This window comes from Trachurus trachurus (genome assembly GCF_905171665.1).
Source record: "Trachurus trachurus genome assembly, chromosome: 1".
NCBI lineage: Eukaryota > Metazoa > Chordata > Actinopteri > Carangiformes > Carangidae > Trachurus > Trachurus trachurus.
In genome coordinates, this window is record NC_139891.1 from 16,658,915 (window position 1) to 16,676,225 (window position 17,311).

At 40.9% G+C, this 17,311-nt stretch overlaps 2 protein-coding genes across 3 annotated transcripts in view; one reads left to right on the plus strand and one right to left on the minus strand.

Annotated features, from left to right (window-relative positions):
* Positions 1–2,594, minus strand: part of pax5 (paired box 5) — a 47,994-nt gene extending 45,400 nt beyond the window's left edge. For both annotated transcript variants that reach the window (XM_083983519.1, XM_083983518.1), the window contains exon 1: positions 2,464–2,594. In XM_083983519.1, the coding sequence (XP_083839645.1) occupies positions 2,464–2,509 (46 nt within the window). In that variant the 5' untranslated portion in view covers positions 2,510–2,594. The remainder of the gene's footprint in view (positions 1–2,463) is intronic.
* Positions 2,595–13,733: 11,139 nt separating this feature from the next.
* zcchc7 (zinc finger, CCHC domain containing 7) overlaps positions 13,734–17,311 on the plus strand; it is a 49,335-nt gene continuing 45,757 nt past the window's right edge. The window contains exon 1 of the mRNA XM_083979389.1: positions 13,734–13,801. The gene's annotated coding sequence lies outside the window, so the exon portion shown is untranslated. The remainder of the gene's footprint in view (positions 13,802–17,311) is intronic.

Consider the following 17,311-nt stretch of genomic DNA (forward strand, 5'->3'; position numbering starts at 1 on the left):
CTTATAAAATATAAAAGTCATAACTAATAAATAAAATATATGGACTGGAGAGTGAACCGTCTTGGACTGTGTCGTGCCGAGTAAGGTGCACGATGAGCCTGTAGGTCCTACTCACAGACCCAATCAAAACGCACCTATTTGTACTCATTTGGCGCGGTGATAACGCAAGTAAAAAGCAGTCTGTCATCTGTCAGACGGTGTACGAGGCCCTGCTGCAGCCACGGCCTGTGTTATGATGGGGCACTTGAGGTCAACATGAAAGTGGGCTATGCCATGTGAGGTCACCTCTCTCTCCCCTCCCTTCCCTCTCTCCTCCATCCTCCCTTTCTCTCTCTCTCTCTCTCTCTCTCTCTCGTTCTCACCGCAGCTCTTATTGGTTTCCGTTGTGCACTGACGCAACATCAGGGATCTTGTTTGGCCTGGTCTGTGCACAGATTATCATTCCTGTGTGCATTTTGGCAACGACTTTAAGCTGTAGAATCTGATAGTCTATACGAAAATAAGTCTAACTATACGAAGCCTGCACGGCCAGGGCAACTAAAACCAGACTTTCCCCTCGTTTCATCATTTAAGCTGCAGGGAAGCAGAGCCCACACAGGAAGGGTTGGCTGAGGGTGAGACAGTCAAAAACTGGAACCTAATGTGACTCGATGGCACATTTTTGGAACATTTTAACAAATGTCTGGCATCTTAGTTTCCGCTGAACATATGTTTCTTTTCTCTTATTTATTAACCAATAACATAATGCCAACCACCGGTCCTCTTGCCCTCAGACAGTAACCGAAATGGCGTCCCTGTTTCTTTTGGAAAGAACCGGCCAACGCACTTTTACGCACGGCCAACCTGCAGGGCGGGAAGAGAGAGGGAGGGAGAGAGAAAGAAAGAGAGTGGTGGGGGTCTCATTAGATCCACATTCATCCTCACAGATCCTCCTTTGTACCCCAAGCACGTATTTTAAAGTGAGAGGAAATAGAGAGGCTGTAGGTATAGGCCCTGGGCCCTGAAGACTTTACACATCAACAGGGGAGGGCCTCCTTTAAACTCTGATTTCCTCAGTGGTTGAAAGGTTATTATCCAATTGCTACAAATCCCATTGCTTTCACCATTTATCACAGGGCAAGGCCCACTCCACAAAAGACTGCAAAGAAGGCATTATTTGTCTTACAGACCACTGGCATTATTAGATGATAAATGTCCATAGAACCCGGGTACAAGCTAATTTACTTCCATAAGAAGACGGTTCCTTGCTACAGCTCTGTGTGAGTGAGCTCAGTCTGTTCCTCCGTAGAAATTTAGTTTCATAATGTTTTAACATCTGCTGTGCGTGTATTAGGCTACCTTTTTTTTTTTATAACAAGCAATGAGGGGGGGGGGGGGGGGGGTGGGGGGCACTAAGGTTGATTTATGCTTTTCTGTAAGAAAGGGCTCTGCACCGGGTCCAATGCCCTTTCAGAGAGGCTGATCACCTGCCCACAGTTTCTTAATGACAAACGACATTTTATCAATGCAGACGCAGCGGGCAGCAATATGAAATGATGTGATATCCATTGGGTGCCATAACAAAGTCGATGGCCTGATCCACCGCTGTACCAGACCCCGCTGTTTTATGAATAGGCCTATAGGAGATGAACCTGTTGAATAAAGTAATGGAGACAAGCGAGGCAGAGTCAAGCTCACAGTCAGCTATTTGAGGCTGAACCGGTGAAGACGTTCAGCGTCTGGTCCATTAGCAAGACAAGAAAGAGCCTCAATCGAAGATGCTGATTGGGCCTATTGACTGAACTGCATTTAGCAAATATGGGAACAAGTCTGAAGGCCCGTGTCACACAAACACTTGAACACAAACAGCAGTAGCACAGCATTGCACGTACTTTATGTTAAGCACCAGTCATGGGCCTCTCAGGTGATGGTGCACAGAGCAACACGTGGAGATGACCTGACTCACAATGTGGCACCAACCAAAACCAATAAATTCAGCCACGTTTGCTTCCAAACACCCACCTGTCCAAAAATCCCCAAAAGAAAAAAAGGCTAAACAAACAATCCTTATAACAAGCAGAAATGTCAAACTTGCCTGCCTCACCGACTTTTTATTAAGCTCTTTAAAGTCCAAAGAATTTCTTCAACAGAAAAAAAAAAAAAAAAAAGTTTCCACCAACAGACAACAAGCAGATCACCCGGACTCCAAAAGTTTTCGCAAAGTTGGGATAAAACATTCAGACGAGTGTTTGCACTTGAAAACACAGAGCAGTTCATGTTGGAGCTTTTAACGCAGAACATCATCATAAAGTTTAAAAAGGGAACAATTTCATTAACCTTCACTTCCATAAATAACTTCCACAGCATATGTAAAAAGTTTCTCACAAGCAGAACTGAGCCAACAAACAACAACTTTAGTTCAGATGATAAAACTGCCGGTCAACAAAAGTGGAATTAAGCTCAAGCGAGCCGGTGCCACCCTACCTGCTCTCCCCAGCCGCAGTGCAGGACTCTTGGGCCCCTGGTCCATGTTACCCCGTTAGAACAGGGGGAGGCGATGGAGGGAGAAAAAAGGAAAAGAACAAAAAAAAACTTTTCGCAGTGTCCCCCTCTCCCCCTGTCTATCCCCCTCTCTCTCTCTCTCTCTCTCTGACACTGTTTTCGTCTCTCCCTCTCTTTTTTTTCCCCCTTTCGTCCTACAGTACTTTTGGGGCGAGTTGTAGGTTGAAATAATTCGACCCTTCCGCTCCCTATTGCACTCCCTGCAAGTGCTCAGTCAGCTGCAACTAAACGCTTTAGGTGGAAAAAAGGCTTCGGGGGGAAGCGTGAAATGATCACGCCGAGTAAAAGAGCCGCTCTCTCAATGTGCGCTCATGTCCTGTCCTTTTCCCGCACGAGCTGCGCACACATACACACCAACGAATGCGCGCGCGCGCACGCTTGCACGCACGCACAAACACACACACAAACCTGCACCTTTCCCTGCAGGGCCGCGCCCCCCTCGCTCGCATCTGTTACCAAGTTCCACTTTACTTAACTTTCCCGCCCCCGCCCCAACCTCCCTCCCTCCCTCTGCCTCTCTCTTACTCCCCCTCTCTCTTTTATGTTAGATTCATTTCCTCTGTGACACACCCTATAGATAACTGTGCAAGTCGTTTTGGTGACATTACATTTCGCGCGTAACGCTAGTGGGAGCTTTGGTGAGTTTTTACCAGGTCGTCAAGCAGAGAAAGTTGCTTCCTAAGTGATTTTGTGCTCACGGTCCTTTCAGCACCTTCTACCAAACATGTTGATGAGAGTTTCTCCAAACTTCTCCCCTCCTCTTCCAGTGCACACCTGATATGCGCGGTGGTCTTTTACGCATTACGCATGAACTAAGACTACAGAGCAGGTGCCGCACGCACGCACGCACGCGAAGGGGACTACAACTACAAGCTGAGCAGCACCGCAGCTCTGCAGCCGGAGAGTGCAGTCGTCTTCTCCTGCTGCATGCGCTGTGTGCAGAGTGTTTGCTACAAAACGGATAGTTCCGGTCCTCAGCTCTGATTGTTCGCAGACACACACCTGTGAACGCATAACATTTCATTTAAATATTAATTTGCCAACTGAAAATTTCCACTCATACTGATACTCACCGCTTTGTTTGGTTCTCACCGAGAACTTTATTCTCTGGCGGAACAATGACATTCAAGATTTCCTGAACATGTGTGTGCTCTCTTTGGCTCTTCCGTTTTACTAAGGCAAACATCCACTGAAGACACGGCTGTACACTCGTGTTAGACCGACACAGAGGGGACAGAGTCACAGGTAATGGAAGCCATGGGCGTCCTATGTCTTACAAAATGAAGACAGGTAAAAAAAAAAAAAAAAAAAAAAAAAACACTTGTAAATTATTTAGATATTTATTCCAAATGTCCCTTCCTTTCATGTAGCCTACTGAATATGTTTGGATCACAAGCCTCCTGATTTCACACACTCCACACATAAACACAAAGTAAAACACTTTTTTTTTTTTTTTTTTTTTAAATCATCTCTTCCCCAAGGAGACAAAAATACAGCCTGAGGCGTGAGCTATCAAAAACTTGAGTAGCTGATTTATGTGTGAATATTTGCACATTCCAGTCTAAGACAAAATCTCAGAGAAAGTGCAGAAGAAGTCTGTCTCTGGGGGAGAAATTATAACAGTTAGGCATGAGTGCGTTCAGCTTGATTTCAACAGATAGTAGCTGAAGTTTGAGCAGGAAGTCGGGGGTCTCTGCGAGATAATACACCAAAAATATCTTAGTAGAAGTCACAAAATCTTAACACATCAGGTGAACATCTGTGGGAAGGGCAATGCAAATGAAACCTGTTATAATTCATTGCTAATATCAAAGGGGGAGAATGGATGTTAAGAGAAAAAAAGGACAAGTTCAAGAACAAAATTGAAAAAACAGAGATGAGTAAAAACTGTGAAAGAGGAGAATTGGGGTTTTAAATATATATTTACAGTGGCTGTGTCTCTAACTTCCTCCTTTCCCTCCGTTTCTCTCCTCCAGACAGCTGCGGGTCTCAGGGTTCACGCGCAGCCCCGAGACAATTGAGTGTGGAACAAAGCGCGAGACAGCGACCCATTTTGCTCTGCTTGTCGCCTCGCGCTGCAACACTACGACCCTGACCTTCGGCTCGCGCCCACAACATCGGAACATAAATAGCCTACTAATGTTTTTCTCTCAGCTCTGGTCCAGCTCTGACCTCCAGGCGGAGAAAGCGCCGCAGATAAATCAATTGTGGACTGTTATCAGGAAAATATCTGTGCTTGAACTTGGAGTGTCACAGGGGGAATTTGACTTAAACGGTTGTTGTTGTTTTTTATGTAAACATAAATGTGGGTAAAATGTACAGTATAGCCACGTGCGACGAGTCAGTCTTTAATCGACTTTCTACACAGCACAAAGTTTGATTTATCATGCATAAACTTATCCTGTTGCTTTTTAATTTGCTGTTAGGCTATACTAATGATAAAGGCCTACTCCCCCCCACACACACACAACAGCATCACACAACTTAAACCACGGAGTTATAGTCTAACTCTCTCTCTTTCTCTCTGGAAGCCAGAAGATCTCCAATCCTCTGTAGACTCTGCCTCATCCTTATCTTTTTCATAGGCTCCAAAAGTTGAATCTGTATGCATGGCCATGGCTCTCGGATTATTCAGTGCACTTCCTAAACGTGCAAGCTCGAAGGAAAGACTGTACAATTATCTGCCACTGAGCGGTTTTAAGAAACCAAGTTATTATCGATGTATAAATTTTAATTTGGCTTATTTTTGCCAAGTTTGCCGTGAAGTACAGGGAGATTAAATACACGATTTGCCACAATTAAAAATATAATTTCCAATATAATATATGGAAACAAACTGAGGAAAATTAGATTAATAGCTTGAGGCTTGTATTTTTTTTTTCTTTTCTTTTTTTTACTTGGTAATTAATTGTCACTGTGAACATCAGACTTTTTTTTACACAAACATCACAAAATATATAAGTAGGCTATAGAGTTTGAAAGATTAGGCCTACAGGACATTTTCTTTTTTAATATATATATATTTCATTATCATTACCATTATTATAATTATTATTTTTATTGTTATCCTCATTAGAAAAATAAAAACAGTTACATACCTCGTATGTATTTTTGTATGCAGCCATAAATTTAGATAAAGGAGACATTTGTCCATTAAGAGCAAAAATGTATCAAGTAGCATTACATGTGTTTTGACTATTTTGGAGCAGGAACAGTGTTTTTAATATCTATGTATTTTTATCCTTTCCTCATATTTGTCTCTTGCAGCTTCAGTGCGGAGTCGCTCCACATTTGGCTTGCCTTCAGGATCTCTTTAAAGAATTCGCCATAGTTTAGATATTAATCATCGCTTGTTTGTTTTTCAGCCGCGTGCTAATTAATGTAGGGCTAATTAATATGAAGGGGAGTAGTTGGATCGGTGACCCGAGCTCTGACCGAGCGGAACCGGAAAGAATCGCATTAAAGCGCGAGACAGAAGAACTAAAGGGACGATTAGAACAATGAGTAAACACGTAAACACAGGAGGAGATGCTCTCTGTCTCCCTGGGACTTTTGGCTTCCATCAGACCGTTTAAATTTAGTGTAAACTACAGGGAGAGACAAAGGTTTAAAGCCCCGCAGTTCTGAGGGGTTTGAGATGAATGCATGTGCAAAGAAGAGTAGAGCAGGAAAGATGTGGGCTTCAAAGAATTACATTTGCATATAGCCAGTTAGTCTGTTCTTGGTATATCAAAACAATCATGTGCAAAGTATTTTCTCAAAAATACTTTACAGGTTTAAAGTCTTGCCTTTTACTTAAGTGTGAGCACAGTGTACTCAACCAATCACAAATACAGGTGTTCATGCATGGCTCCTTTCATTATATATATACTTCATAATATTGTATCACCACTGATGCAACACATAATGTTGTAGCTGCTTCAAAGTAAGTATCTGTTCTCTATGTGAAACCTTGTCCATGTAAAGTTACCACATCTGTTCCAATCAAGTATTACAGTGAAGTACAAAGTCCTACAGAATAAATGAAAAGTAAGGTAAATACTTTACTACTTTATACTTGCAGTAGTGAGGAAAATTCCCTCAGATACTGCTTTTTTTTTTTCCATAATCAAATCATGTGTCTAACTTACAGGGGCCCTTATTGACAGAGATAAACTGAAACCACTGGAATAATTCACCACTCACACATCATTCATTTCACTTTACAACGCTTCTTATCTCTCACTTACTATATCTTCACTTTTTCACAACAGATGCATTGCTTGTTATTGATGATTCTGTTTTTGTTAATATTATTTTCTAGCTCTTGTCTTTGCTGGTATCCTGTCTTTTTCATATTCTGTATTATAAAGGTTTTTTTTTTATTGTGAAACACTGTAAGTTTAGTTTAGCTTTCTAACTCTTACACCCAAAGCATACCGGAGGGTTTGAACAATGCTGTGTGTGAGACTACGATACTTTTGAAGCAACTTATCTCACATTTCCGTGCGCTGAGAACCATTACTAACACTTTGATAAAAGAAAAAAGTAACCTCTGGTGCTGATGGGTTTGCCTTAGCTTTCCTCGAAAACACTCGGAGCTGCAGTTCTGACTTGGGCTTACCTCTGTATCCCTGGGATTTAATTCAGGGCGGCGACACAAGGTTCCTTTTCTTGCAGCTGTGGTGCCTGGGTGTTGCTGTGGCTATAGAGGCTGCACGGGGGCTTAAGGGCTGCAGGGCGGATTGAGAAATGGGACACATTATTTGTCCATGAAACATTATGTGACACAACATGACACCAGGCCATTTGTATGTAAAGGTAAACATTTCAGCGTGACGATTCAACAAGAGCGGACAAGGCTCCTGTCAATGTGGTTTTATACTCACAGCTGAGAAAGAGGTGTTGTGGCATGGTGTGGTGACGGAGTGTGTGTGTGTGTGTGTGTGTGTGTGTGTGTGTGTGTGTGTGTGCGCATAGTGCTTCTGTTCACAAATTTAATCCCCAAAGACACAAGTCACTTGGTCCGGTCTCAAAAGGTGTTGTCAGCCTTGTTCTCTTGTTCTAGCCTTTTCCTGTTGAAAGCACTGACAGACTGTTGATCACAGAGCTTCACAAAAAGTGTTTTCTCTGATGTGTGTGTGTGGTGAGGACGGAGGGAGGGGGGCACCTGCACCGGCAATTCATCTAATTGGAAGAGGTGTGCTGGTCTAAAATCTACTGACCACATAAAAATGGACCTTAAGGTATCATATCGATAGCAGGTTTCTATGTGTCCCAGGGTTTTAAGACATAAGAAATGGTTCCCTGCTCTTTTTTGATTCAATGTCTATTTGTGGCCTTTCATTACAGGTGGACATGGTCTGAATCTATAAGCTCTCGGCTCATGTTTACATTTAAAGTGAATAGCAACAGATGATAACAACAGACAGACATTTTTTCAACATGTATCACTTGAATATCTTTGGATATGTCAAAGTGTGGTGGGCAGTGCTACAAATCAATAAGCAGCACTTTTGAGTGGAAATGCTGGATATGATTTTGTTGCATCGGTGTGATACTGTCAATATCGCTGTATGAGACTTTATAAACAATGATTGAAGGTTTTAAACAAATATGTTTACAGGTGCAAATAATTCCAAAAGAAACAAAAGCAGTAGGATTTAAACAGGAGTGATGGTTCCTGTCGTAAACCCTCAGATTTGCCTTATGGCATCTGGACTCTGTGGTTGGGAGTCATGAGCATCAGCCCCTGTCAGCTCTGTGTAGCTCTATACACTGTCTAATAACGGCAAAACAAGGGCTTAAAAAGAAAATAAGTACATTAGCGGAAACATGCTAATCATTTTCTCTCATAGCATTTTATGATAAACTAGGTCAAACTCAGGTGTTCTTATTTCTAGGGGGGTCCATTAATATTACTCATCCCATGTGTGGAAAAGGCTCTTTTCAGAGATTCAACAAAAATTTCACTAGGAACCAAAAGAAATGTTCTTTTCCTTGCTGCAGAATTTCAAGCCCAAGTCATCATCCCCCTCCGGCTGTGTTTTATCATTTGTTTCCTTCTTCTGATTAGTATATGCTCTACTTGGCATATTAACTGCAGAATCTACTGAACCTCTCTAACACACCACCAGTGTCTTATGCTGCAAAGCTGTTTGATGCTGTGATATCTAGAATGAATTAAAATTAACACTTTAGTTGATATGACTGAAAAGGTAAGACTCTCACTGAAAAGATGCAACAGAATTATCTTTTCTTTAAAAAAAAAAAAATACTGACGATGGGTTCACAATGCTGTACATCCGATATATGTGAATGGCTCCAGCAGAGAGGGCCCCATATGGGTGATGCATGGGAGCCATTTTTGTTCAGAGGCGCTGATCCAGGGCAAGTCTTTTTTTTTTTCTTCTTCTTTTTTTTTAGTTGAGGGAATTCCTCCTGCCTGGCTGCTTTGGTACAGAGTGGCTGGTTGTATTTACATTCATACAGTAAGAAGGAAGCCTGCACCAACAACAGAAAGGGAAGCAGACCTCATGTTACAGAACTGAAACAAGCTGAAGCTACCACGGTTGGACATGTTTTTCAGACACCTAACAATCATTTTGAAGGCTGTGACTGACTGTCATTTTCTTTTTTGATCAGCTTTTTTCGCAAATTAATCAATTATTTAGTCATTAGTGTCTCAGTGAATAATCCCAGCGCCCATGGTGAAAATGTAAAATGTCTTATTTTGTTTGACCAATAGTCCTTAAAGCCTAAAATATTTATAAACTCTGACTAAAAAGCTAAGACAACCAAAACATATCACTTTTGACAAGATAAAACACCTTTAATTGTCATTTCTGTTATTAAAAAATACTTGGATATTAATCAAAACAATTACTGTTTAATTTGGTCTGCACCAATTTACAATTTTTACCCCCGCTGTACTTAAAATAACATGTTTCATCATATCTGACGATGCACCTCAGCCAAAATCTGAAATTTGTACACTTTTTGTACAATGGTGACATCAGTGTTTCAAGACTCTGGCTGGATCCAAGCAATAGCAGCGTCCAGGACCCCCCTGTACACAAATGGCCATCAGTTGGAGAATATTACCAATGCACCAGAGCAGCTGACAAGAATCCTGTTTTGATAAAACACTCCATTGCAAGTGTTGGTTGTAGCATCTGCTGCCAAATGGAAGTGGGAGCCACCATGGCACATACAAACACCATCAAATGAGAGCAATGACATGCTTCTTTTAACTCCTTCTCTTCAATAAAGATCATTCATCAGGCAGAACCATCCCTCTGGAATGTGTGATTGGAAATCAGGGGACTTTAAATCCCTGTCTCGGACACTCCATCCATCTTCAACACGCCACTGGTCTGGACGCCCAGAGATGAACTGCTGAACCAGATGCCTCCATTCAGCCAGTCTCCTTCACCTCTCTCTTTTTAAAAAAAAAAATAATAATAGTAAATACCGGCAAATGCATGGAACCCAAAAATCAGGCAGCCACATCACAATTTCACTGAGGCAGTGAGGCATCCCAAACCTGCATCCAATTTAGAGAGATATGGGTAGCAGGGGAGGCAGAGAGCCCCCAAATGCACTCCCCAAAAACAAAACAGATGCAGGATTTTAAGTGTGTGTATGTGTGTCAGATGTATGGGCTAAAAGGGGTGATAGTGTTGAGACATGAGAAGCGGCCTAACCTTTGGAAGGAAACAATCCAACGCTGTGATGGCCTTTCCTGTGTTGACACGCTTGGAGAAACCTCTGGAATCAGATGGCATTCACCCTCTGATTCCCTATCAAAACGCCATTCGCTCACCATTATTACGACGGCGACGCCTATAGTTGGATATACAGAGTTCACAATTATTCTCATGAAATGAGGGGTAGGAAAAGATGGATGTTAATGTTACACAGTCTGTATGAAAGCCAGGATGGCATAATTTTGCTGTATTCTATGTGTTATAAATATGACTGATGGCGATAGCTACTCTGTTGAATTACATTTACATATAGATTTACATTCCCATCAACATGTAATAATAGCATAGGCCTGAAGGTCCATACTAGTCACTCAGACATGCGTGCACACACACAGTGCGCACACAGACATACTCTGACATTTCATAACTAATATTTGTGCCTTATTGAGGAAGGTGAAAAGCCTAGCATACATCACACTGACAATAGTCCATGTGGTGAGAAACGGTAAAAAACCCTGCTGGATCTTTTGTCTGCAGAAAGATATGATGTCTCAGAAGTAAAGCAGCCCAGTTTACAATTTTACATTAACTTCAATAATGGCATTTTATTATCAGAGTACACATTTCACAATAATGTAGTCTCAGGATGTTCTCTGAGCACATGCAGTAAGTGTCCACTAAGTTTACAATATTCAGCAGACAGAGGGAGAGAGTGGGAAGGTAGGAGTTGATATGCGTCATGGTGGGAAATTACAATTTTCGATGAAACTGCTTGGTAATCCAAAAAAACAAGGGGCTGTTTAGGCTATCAGGTGAACTATAGGCTACTGTTAGTGGGCTGGCTACAACACACTGTAGGTCCCTGCATGTGTGTACACGTCATACTGATTTAAGGGCCAGAGCAGATAGTGTCAGGTCCATAGTGAGGACGGTGCTGTGCAAGTTGGAGCTGGCCCAAAGTTCAGTTCACACCTTTTTATTTAGAGTTCACACAAGTTACAATTAACTACTCAACGTCAATAGTTCATAATTTTGAATTGAGAACACTATATGGATGGGCTATAGCCTAAAGTCATGGATAGCCTACTTTTAACTGACTGCACTTAGGGTCACTCTACAGACACATCAACTTTTGAGATAGAAAATGTCTTGAAATTGAATTATTGTTCTGACACTTAAACTTAGGGCGAATTATTATAGACTGTAGGCCTATACAAAAAAGAGGAACTTAATGGGCAGTAGGCTCGTGGTCTTACCTTTTCCTCGTGTCTTTACTTCTCATGGTCATCATTCACTGGCAGACATTTAAAAACACTCCACGAATCGTTTCACATTGACACCATCATCATAGCACCTGGTGCAGTTTGTATATTTTAAGGATGTTACGAACAAACTCAGAGATGCAAACTGAAGAACCCGCGCAAATTAAAACAAATTGTGTCTTCCGGGTTCGGAAAAAATAAATAACCTCATCCACGCCCACTGCCTTCAGGTGTAGCCGGATGTAGCCTACTTCTTCGGATGTATTTTGGCGGTTGAAAAACAACTTTTTAGCGCATTACCGCCCCCTCTGGTACGGGGTGTCGTTGTAACTCTCATTCATTCATTGCAAATGAGATCCTTCTGACTATCTGAGGTCTTCAGTCAGCTCTGCATGTTTGCAACTGTTTTTCATTTTTTTCTGTAGTGGCCCTGTGAGCTTAATGCACTGCAACATAACAAAACACATGCAAAGACACAAACACGCTACAAGTTCAGAAAACAACTTGATCAATTTGAAGCCACATGCACTGTAAAAATTCACAATAGGCTACCTTTAGATAGGCTATAGGCTACAAACATGCTCCAAAAATACGCAACAGAAGTGCTTCTGGAGATAGAGAGAAGTGACAGCCCTGGCTGAAGACTAATTCAAAGAAACAGTACCTACATATTTGCAATAGGCCATCTTAATCATGTGATATTAATGATATAATAATACATCATTTCAAACACTACTGAAAAGTATAGCCATCTTCAGTACTTCTAAAGTGAAGAAGCAGTGAACAAAACACACCCCATCACACATCAGTTGTGTAGTGACTTTTAACACCATGTTTGTGTATTTGCAAGTGTTATTTGTGAGCCGGTTTGTGTGCTTGTACAACACTGTCAAATTATCAAACTCAGTATTATCTCATCTCTTTTTGTTTTATGTATAACTTAACCCACTGATGAGGATCTTGTGATACAAAAGAGGATGACTTATTTTTCATTTTATTTGTTTCGGTTTTGTTTTAAATTTTCTGTTTATTTTCTTGAGGAAAATTAAAGTGGACCTGTTGACATTAAGCAACACTAATAATTTTGTACGAACTTGGCTAAGGTGACCTGATCTGTTTATTCATGACCCCAAGAAGCATTTTTTTAAGAACACCTGTACAACTGCTTATTCAGATCAAACAATCATGTGGCAGCAGCGCAGTGCATAAAATAGTGTGAATACAGGTCAAAAGCTTCAGTGTATGTCAACATCAATCATGAGAATATAGTATGGCAGAAATGTGATCTGAGTGTCTTTGACCGTGGTGGTGCCATGATCAGCTGGTTTGAGTATTTCTGAGGCTGTTGATGTGAAAATCACAGTCTAGGGTTTTTGTTCAGAATACTGCAAAAAGAAAACGCATCTAGTGAGAGTCAGTCCCGTGGACAGAAACATATTGATGAGGAGGATCAGAGGAGAAAAGGCAGATCAGTTTTGAGCTGACATTTATGGACCCACCCTGCTTTGTTTCCACAGCCCTGGCTGCTATAATGGTATAATGGGATGGGTTTTCTGCATATCAGTCATATAGTTTGAAAACCACAACCTACCTGAGTATTGAATGCACCATTGAAAATGCACCACCAGGCCACAAATCTCAAAGTGGTTTAATGAACATGACAATCAGTGCAGTCTATAGACCCTTTCAGAGAGTATAAACAAAGACAGGTGTGGCTCATTAGAAAACGCTCTGCTACACTAAATGGAATGGAGCCTTAATTAGTATCCTTGGTAACACCTGTATTTGTTTATACTCTCTGAAAGGGTCTATAGGCTAGCCTACTAGTCTAGACCCCCTCACTCATCACATCTGAATCCAGCACATCCCAATGGCACACATCATTGATATAGGCTACATAAATCATTATGCTCTTATAGTAGTGGCAGTCCGCTACCTAAATCAGTAGCCTAAATGAAATAACAGTTTTTAAAATAATTTAAATAATTTCATAGGCGCATGCTTATTCTTAAACTGCTCAGTCAGACTGAGACCTTTAATATGTCTGAAATTCTGGATGACTTATTTCCTAGGTTTGAGTCTTGACTTTTCTGAAAACATAATAGAAATCGCGCCAGTCCAACTAAAACTCAGAAAACACCCAGTCTTTACAGCCTCAGCACTGTCACTGACGTACAGGACGAAGGGAAACTTTACGGTTGACCAACCTATTTCCCTCAGACAAACCCGGAAGTAGTTCCCCGTCTCCCTCTGACTGGAAACAGGAGAGCAGCTCCCACACCTGTAACCTCCCCAGTTAGCCGCTTAAAGGTGAGTTCCTGCCTGCTTTTGCATAAGGTGAACCATATCCAGTGTTGGTCTGGAGTAGAACGACTTTAGCTTTATGTGTTTGTCTCTTTTCGTGCGTGTTTGTGACCGCGGTGCTTCATTGTTTACATCCGACCGGCTGCTCATAAACACGTGGACAGACAGGGGGAACACATGCTAACACATGCACACTCGACACATAGCCTCAAATAATCACAGCCTAGCGACACCTCGTAAGTCCTTCTTGTGTTTTGGGGGCTGAGTTAGTTTCGGAAATGTGATGGTAGCTCGTTACGGAGCTAACTTGTGCCTCAGTCTGTCTGCTAGCTCGTTAGCATCCAGCACCTAGCCGCAGCTATCATCATGCTAACTAACAGTCAAAGTGAATAAACACCACTTAAACTGTTGTATTATTGTGTTGTTTCGCTTGTCATTGTTGTGATAATGTGGGCCGTGTGCTTAGGACCCTTGTCTGTGTCACTCTACTCTGTCACTCCCGAGTAATCAAACAACATGACAGCACAGCATCTTCAATCACAACCTAATACTGTATTAATCCCAAAGAGACATCGCAACGGTCACTCAAATTGACATATAAATCACGGAGTAAAACAACATACAGTACGATTTAAATAGACCAAATAAACTAAAACATAATGAAATAGTATGAGTTGAATATACACAGTAGTATTACATTATAGTATCATTCTGACTTGCAGTAATATGCACTAGGCTATATATTAAGCAGATGGAAATATGGTGACAGTATACACAGACAGCATATTTTAAGTATCAAATCATGAACCTGACACAAGGCAGATGTGAACATTTATGTTATTTAAATTACAGGGAAGCATTTTGTCATGTCATGAAAATAAAAAACAGGCTTGTCAAAAAAGTCCCCCCCTTTCCATAGTAGAAGAATTCTTGTACAGAGCGATGACAGCTGCCTGGCTCTGCTGCTGCTGCTGCTGCCATGCCAGGTTGCAGTGAAGAATGGTGCACTGTTAAAGGATCTGCAACCTCTTGTTGTGGACATAAGTGGACCTATAAGCGTCTTCAAGGAATAGATTCTGCACTGTCCCTTGTAACAAAATCTCTGTGCTGTGTTTCAAACCAGTCCGTTTTTGAGGTGGACTTGACTCCTCTCCATCCTTTCACCATCTCGAAGAATACCTAAAGGTTTTAAAATTGTCTTGACAATTAATGCTAAACACTTGTAATAAGTCTGATTTGATTTGGCTCTGTCATAAACAATGTACACACAACAAAAAATCCACATTCAAACAGATATGGAGGAAGTATTCCGGTTTTAACAGCATTTATAAAAATAAATATGAAATGCATATCTGGAGTGACAAGACAGAATCTGACTTTTGCTATTATGTAGGTATGACACATATAATAGATCAGTTAGCTGATTAAGTAGCAATAAGTTTTATGTCAACATCACTGTCTTTTGACACAATATGAAGTGGTTGAGGAGTGAATCCAGTGGTCCCTCACTCGGATTTTATGCCACAGGGACCGGGTGCTATAACATCGGGCATTTCCACTATCTTTGTGTGTCTTATTGTGGTCACAAGAATATGTCTGTAGAATTACAGATGTTACAGACAGTCTGCCCCAGCACAACTGTGGCTACAGTTGTAGCTTACCACCACTGGTGTGAATGTTGTATGAGTGAATAATGGTTTCTGCAAGTGCTTTGGATAATGTTAAAAAAGCGTTATATAAATGTAAATGACAGGACATTAAAAAAACACACAATATTGTAAAATGTATATGACAATTCAAATTCTGCATTAGAATTGAATGTACAAATGTTTTGGACAAGCAAAAGTGAAAATATTTATTATATAGAATTACTGACTTTTTATTACGCCTTTGGGTAGTTTATTTAATCAATAACAAGGCATTATATTTCATAATATGATCACTATTTTTTTATTTCTAAAATCTCAATCTGCAGAGGAGCATGTGTGTAGTGAAGTTTAAAAAAAACATTGTGGTAAATCTACAAAGGATAACCTAGTCATATCAAATCAAATCAAACTTTATTTATAGATACTGATCCATACTGAATGCAGACATTGATACTGATATTCAGAAGATATTTTGAAAAACTTGAAGAGGAACAAGGGTTTTGAGGTGTGAGTTATTCCACCTGTACAGATGCAACTGAGCTAAGAGGAGAGAAATCAAGATGTCAGATCCAGTCTGTTCACACCACTCACTCCTGAGCAGGGCTTTAATTAGCTAGATTAAGTGAAAACACCTGTGTTGGCAAACTGCGACGCTACAACACTTTACATTCCACCGCTGTAAGACACAGTCAGTCGTTTGTCAGGTCCAGGTCCGTGTGCACTATACTAAACTTCAGGACTGTCGCTCTCCCTCGCCCCCTCACCTCAGACTCTTCTTTCTGTCCCTTTAATCCCTGGCGGGCGGCTTGTGACTGTCTAGCGTGGCATTTCTGCAGTGTGTGCGGTCTGAGAGCCAATCATCTCCAGCCATCATGGCACAGACACGCAGGACTGGACAGAGCAATGGGCCGATGCCCCCTCTCTGTCCAGTTCGTGTGTGTGTCTTGTCTGTGTGTGTGTGTGTGTGTGTGTGAGAGAGAGAGAGAGAACAACTTAGACAGACAGGCATTGAGAAAATTAGCAACACTGTGTGTTTTACAGTGAGTAATCAGCACTGATTTCATTTCAACATATTTAGTCGAAGAGGGTCTGATTTGAACAAACACTTAACATAATCTGTTATGTTAAGTGTTTGTTGAAAGCAGCACTGGACAGATGATGAACCTGGATCCAAGCTGTGTCTTTACACCAGAGCTCTGATGAAATGGTCTGCAGATAAAAAAAAAAAATATGAGCGCAGCTGAACCGTGCTCTCTTTCAGCTTTGTTAACAAGCCCTTATGGATTTCAGAACAAGGCTGAAATCTGTGCCCCTTCTGTAATTGATGCAGGCCTGTGTCCACTTATTCCTCAGTGCTGTAGATTATAGTTTAGGTAACCGCATCTTGGGGCACCAATTAAAGATTATTTTCATTATTGATTAATGAATGATTTTCCTGTGTATAAAACATCCGAAAATGATGACAACAAAAAAAAGCCCAGCATGGTTTGAGGTTACTTCTTTAAATATCTGATAGTCTGATTACCAAATTCATCAAAAAGAAGCATCAAATCCACATATTTGTGAAGATAAAAAACAAAAGTTTGCATGAAAATTGCTTGATACAATTAGGTTGATAATCCAAATAGATGATTTTTTGTTCATTAATGATCTTGAGAAGGACTAAATTTATAAGTGACAGAAATTTTCTGTTTTATGACATCTGTGTTACTTATCTTTGTCTTTTGGGTCTGATTTTACTGCAAACATTTAGTATAATGCTGGTAAGTGTCTGAGTTTGAACTATGGGATTATTGAACTTCCAGTCAGATACATGTATCACCTGGAAGTGTTTTCAACTGTATTACTAATAATGAAAATATAGTAT